General features: G+C 58.2%; 2 protein-coding genes across 2 annotated transcripts; one reads left to right on the top strand and one right to left on the bottom strand.

The window, feature by feature from the left end:
- Window positions 1–1,911: 1,911 nt before the first annotated feature.
- Window positions 1,912–3,009, bottom strand: GUITHDRAFT_148446 (hypothetical protein; the record flags this gene model as incomplete). Its single annotated transcript, XM_005819621.1, has 4 exons — window positions 1,912–2,083; window positions 2,218–2,636; window positions 2,680–2,745; window positions 3,007–3,009. The coding sequence occupies 4 exons, from the start codon at window positions 3,007–3,009 to the stop codon at window positions 1,912–1,914; spliced, it is 660 nt and encodes a 219-aa protein (XP_005819678.1).
- Window positions 3,010–3,435: 426 nt separating this feature from the next.
- Window positions 3,436–5,159, top strand: GUITHDRAFT_121139 (hypothetical protein; the record flags this gene model as incomplete). Its single annotated transcript, XM_005819622.1, has 8 exons — window positions 3,436–3,948; window positions 3,995–4,236; window positions 4,285–4,354; window positions 4,402–4,467; window positions 4,523–4,640; window positions 4,691–4,843; window positions 4,950–5,005; window positions 5,055–5,159. The coding sequence occupies 8 exons, from the start codon at window positions 3,436–3,438 to the stop codon at window positions 5,157–5,159; spliced, it is 1,323 nt and encodes a 440-aa protein (XP_005819679.1).
- Window positions 5,160–5,491: the final 332 nt, after the last annotated feature.

Here is a 5,491-nt window from a genome sequence, read left to right on the forward strand (position 1 = left end):
TGCTGCTCTTCCTGCTACTGATGTTACTGTTTGACAGAGGGCACAAGCGCGTGAGCTCGGAGCTGCAGAGTGTCGAGGTGGGTAAAGGAGGAGGAGGAGGAGGAGGAGAGGGGAAGAGGAGGAGCGTGTGTGTGTGTGTGGTTGGGGGGGTGGGGAGGGGCTTCAGGACGGGTGGGATGACTTTTAGTGCAGGAGATCAAAGATCTGAACAACTCCAACGTACAGGAGCAAGATGATGGTGATCTTTTCTCCTCTGCTGCTGCTGCTGCTGCTGCTGCTGCTGCTGCTGCTGCTGCTGCTGCTGCTGCTGCTGCTGCTACTGCTTCCTCTGCTGCTGCTGCTGCTGCTGCTGCTGCTGCTGCTACTGCTTCCTCTGCTGCTACTGCTTCCTGTGCTGCAGCTGCTGCTTCCTGTGCTGCTGCTGCTGCTGCTGCTGCTGCTGATTCTTCTCTTCGTCTTTCCCCTCGTCCTCCTCTGACCTTTCATGTCAGTCGTGAGCTTCTCCAGCATCCTGCGTCTCTCTCAGGCTCCTCCTCTGCGCAACCACAGCTTGAAAGGTCAGTTCAGGAGCCAGCAAGATAACAGGAGGAAGAGACCAGCGCCGGACAGGAAGGGAGCAGAAGAACATGTCTTCATGAGGAAAGAGCGACCGGTGGCGGATGTGGCGGGAGGAGGAGGAGGAGGAGCAACGGCGACTAGGGCAGGGCGAGGGGCAGCAGGGACATGCCGGGTGGAAGGAGAAGGAAGAGGGGAAGGAGGAGGAGCCGAAGTAGAGGGAGAGGGGGGATGAAGATCGCTGGCACTCAACGAAACGCAAGCGAGCACACAAGGACGACTCATGGCAAGCAGCCGCTGAAAGCGCCAGGCAATGCGTCTGCGAGGTAGGAGGAGGAAGACGAGGACGAGGACGAGGAGGACTTAGGTGGTGACTTGAGTTTCAGGCTGGGGAACACAAAGAGTTTGAGCGTGACCAACATCAAGGACTTTGAGAGCATGGGGGAACGATCGTCCCCCTCCTCATCCAACAGGACAGACGTCCTCTACAGCCATCGCTCAAACTCTCCTCGCAGCCCCTCCCTCCCCAACGTCTCCAACAAGATGTCCCCTCCCTCCCCCTCCAAGATCGACCCTCTCCCTCCTGCTCCCGCCGATTCGGCCATGGAGTCCTCCAAGTCCCGGTGGCAGGTAGGAGGAAGAGGCTGGGCTGACTGACGGCCGGCTGACGGCTGCTTGCAGTTCAACGTGGCAGACATTCTCGAGGCGAAGGAGCAGACGACAGGAGCGAAAAGTTTTCAGACGGGCCGAGAGAGCTGAGGTGGCACTGAGCTATCATGGACGAGGAGGAGGAGGAAGGTAGAAGGATGATGATGATGAAGAAGAAGAGAGGGAGAGGGAGAGGGAGAGGGAGAGGGAGAGGGAGAGGGAGAGGGAGAGGGAGAGGGAGAGGGAGAGGGAGAGGGAGAGGGAGAGGGAGGAAGATGAGGGTGACAGCGGATCAGGGGAATGCGGGGCTCAGTTACAACGGGGATGTGCGATTATTTCGAATAGAACCAGAAACATGGACGAAAAACGTTGCAAGGAAGAGGACGAAGCTAAGGAAAATCAAACACGGAGGAAGGAAATGCAAGCGAGGGCAAGAAGGAGGCGAAGGAACAAAGAGGGCAGGAGGAGTGGAAGAGGAGGGACGGGAGGATAGAGGTCGATGCAACAGGGGGCAGGATGAGGAGAAGGAAGAAGGAAGGCCCGAAGAGGAGCGGGTGGGGAAGAGGAGGAAGAGGAGGAGGGGAGGGGGGAGGAGGAGGGGAAGGGGAAGGAGGAGAAGAAGGAAGAGGAGGAGGGGAGGGGGAAGGAGGAGGGGAAGGGGAAGGAGGAGAAGAAGGGGAGGAGGAGGGGAAGGGGAAGGGGAGTCCTTCACTTGTCGTGGTCGAAGTTGATCTTGATGTCTGTGACGATCTTCTCCTTGGAGGACTGCAGGAGCCAACCTATAGTGGCTGAGGGAACGAAACTGAGGAAGGGAAGGGCTTCCTCCACCAGCCCAGAGACTGCAAGGATGCACTTGTATGTGAAGGGCTGATCGCCGAACCTGTACACGGCTAGTCAGCGAGGACAGCAGGAGCAGGAGCGGGAAGGGTAAGGAAGAGAGAGTGGGGAAAGATGAAGAGGAAGAAGCAGGGGGAGGAGGAAGAGGAGGAACGGGGGATGAGGAGGTAGCAGTACGTCTGGAAGAGGAGGAAGGCGTAGACGGGGGACCACAGCAGGTCGATGGACTCTCCCACAGGTCCGGGAAGGAGAAGCTCAGGGGAGGAGCCGACGATGTCGAGGAGGAGACACAGGAAGAGCCGCTGCAGCTGGGAGGGGGAGAGAGTGGCGAGACGCGTTGCGCTCGCAGCCACGAGCTCCCGAGGGTTCAGGTTACCTCCTCCTGCTGCGGAGCTTCGGGCGAGGAGACCGAGGGAGAGAACAGAGAGGGAGCATGCTCCTGCTGTAAAGACGGCTCGGAAGGTTTCGCGGAAGCCGTCGAGGTCGAGAGCGACAACAGATCTTGCTCCTGCTTTCTTCATCCTGACACTCATGCTCCTGCTCGCGGGAACGAGCGAGTTCCTAGCGCCGGTCAGGATGGGGGGGCTAGAGGTGGGCTGGAGAGAAGCTCAGAGTAGTGAAAGGAGTTTGAGACGTCACCTGGAGCGGGAGGGGGACTAGAAACGCGTGGAGGATGGAAGTGAGGGTGAAGAGGACCAGCAGACGCTGAGGTAGACTGTCAGGATACCAGCCTCCTCGTCAGCTCTATCAACGTCTCTTCATTAACATCTTTCTTGTTCGCTTCATAATATCTTTTGCTTGAACTTGTAAATCTTTCACATCCCTTCCAGTTTCATACATTCTCATCTCCTATCTCCTTCATTCATGTTTTGACCTCCCTCTCCCTTCAACTCCTCTTCTCTCCTCTCCCTTCCCCTCTCTCTGTCCTCCTCCTCCTCCTCCTCTTCTCCCCGCTCTTTCTCTCACCATCTCGGCCCTGCATTTTGCCATAGCTCCTTTCCTTACATCTGCCCTTTGACCCCTACCCCTACTCCTTGCTATTTTCCCACCCTACCTATCAACTACGACAATACGACTAGTGATTTCAAATTCAATTTCCATTTTATTTGAACTCTGATAATTATTTTTCAAAATTGAGCTGGTAAGTCCGTGCAATCTCGAAATATGGCCTGATCCGCCTCATTGCCCTAAAGTATACGCCCGGCGGAAGAAATGGCGAAGCGTGTTACGACAATGGCGGCGATGGCGGCGATGGCGGCGATGGCGTCAGCGATCCACCTTCCTTCATCACATGAGCTCTCTCCTCCCAGTCTCCTCCCCCTCTCTCCTTCCTCTGCACTCTCTGCTTCTGTTCAGCACAGGAGGATCGCGCGTTCCTTGTGCACAAGCACGCGCATGCGCAGTGGGCGACTGGTGGAGGCTGGTACGGAGGAAGGGATCCTCAACATGAGAGGAGGGAAACCTTCAGCTGAAGAGAATCTTGCTGGCCAGGGGAGCCCCTGCGGTCTCACTTGGCCCATCACAACATGCTGGATGTACTTCATGTCCATCGCCCTCTGTGCCCCCGCGCTACCGTCCATGGCGAACAAGATCGCTCGATCGGACGGGAAGGGAACAGTCAGTGCTGAAGGCGTGAGGCTGTATGGCACCCTCACCAGCATCGACCAGGCCTTCACAGTGCTCTTCACAAAGCTCTGGGGCTCGTACTCCGACGTCATCGGCCGAAAGCCCCTCATGCTCTTCTCAGCCGCAGGTCTTGCGGTAGGATGGGCCACCGTGGTGAAGGCGGCAGAGAACAAGAACATGGCTCTGCTCTACTTCGGTCGCATGCTCGACGGCATCACATCGTGCATGCAGCCGATCTGTCAGTCAGCGGTCCAAGATGTGTCGGCACCCGAGCAGCTGAAGGTGAAGGAGGGAGAGGCTGAACCTGCAAGGCTGAAAGTGTTGGCAGGCGAACTTCGGCATCCTCCTTGGCCTTGCTGTGGGAGGAGCCTTCATCCTTGGAGCGATGATGGGAGGCATCATCACCTCCATCAAGGGCCCGGAGCTGGTCATGGCAACAGCCTCCCTTGTCTCAGCTGTCAACTTCTTTGTCACGCTCTTCTTCGCCCCCGAGACTCTCCCACCTCATAAGAGGATGGCAAAGGTGCAGTGGAAGGAGGCGAACCCCTTCGGCGCCATGGAGATCCTCACGTTCGATCCCCAGCTCCCTCCTCCTTCTCCTCTCACCTCCCACTGCAGGCGCGATCTCGTCACGGCGGGAGCAGCTGCCTCCTACCTCCTCATCTGGACAGCGTTGAACGGACAGCAGGTCAGTTCCTCCTCCTCTCTCAACACTCTCCGTGAGTTCGTCGTTAGACGAACTTGTTCTCCTACGTCGAGTACCGATACGGATGGGACCGCACAAGAGGCGCCATGCTCCAGGTCCCCGCGCTCACCATCCATGACCTAATCCTCCTCATCTCCTCTTCCTCTCCAGGCCCAGGTTGGACTTGTCCTCGCCCTCAGCCAGAGTCTCGCCCCCAAGTACCTCAGCCCCTACCTCAGCACCTCCAACATCATTCAGCTTGGCCTCTTCCTCTACCTCGTCTCCGGCAGTGAGTCCCACTGCCCTCCCGTGCCCCCACCCCTTGCTGACCGTCTTCAGTCATCATGGGACTGGCTCCTAACGGGCTCGTCTTCACGGGAGGAGCGCTCCTCTCAGCCGTTGGCTGCATGGCGATCCCTGTCCTCATGTCCGTCGTGGCGTCTCGAGCGCCGCCAGGAAAGTCCGGAGCGATGCTCTCGGCGCTAGAGACAGGTGCGCTACCTCCTCGCTCCCTCTCTCCCTTCCCTCTCAGCCTCCTTTCCTCCCTGACTCCCGTCCCTCTCCCCTCTCTTCTTCATTTCACTGAGAATGGACTCAGGCCTCACGCTTGATCGCGTGCTCGCATTCAAGTCCATGGCCTCGCTGTTCGCCTGGGTGCGGCCGAGAGGAGGGAGGGAGTTCGCATCTGACGTCTCCTGCGCAGGGAATGAAGAAGTCGATCCCTGGCGTGTTCCACTACGTCGGCTCCACATGCTGCCTGCTGGCTATGCTGGTGATGACGATGATCTCGAAGGAGGTGGACAGATGAAGTGAACGAGCAAGAGACTTGGTCGTCTACCCTGCTGGGGTTACATTACAGCCATGGCGGCACCTAGCGAGCAAACTTGTGCTTGCGCCCTTCCTCCTGCCCCTCGTGAATTCTCTTCATCCCGCAGCGCTCGTGCCTCTGCCGCTGCTTTTCTAGTGATAAAACCTGATGGATGACATAAACTGATTGTACTGGAGGAGGGAATAGCGGGATGGATGGACACGGGATGGATGGACGGACGGACGCCGAGGGGGAAAGCGGTGAGAGGGGAGGGAGGGAGGAGGAGGGGAGGAGGGAGGGGGGGGGGGCGGGGGCGGGGCGAGTAAGGAAGG

The sequence above is a fragment of the Guillardia theta genome (genome assembly GCF_000315625.1).
Source record: "Guillardia theta CCMP2712 unplaced genomic scaffold GUITHscaffold_214, whole genome shotgun sequence".
NCBI lineage: Eukaryota > Cryptophyceae > Pyrenomonadales > Geminigeraceae > Guillardia > Guillardia theta.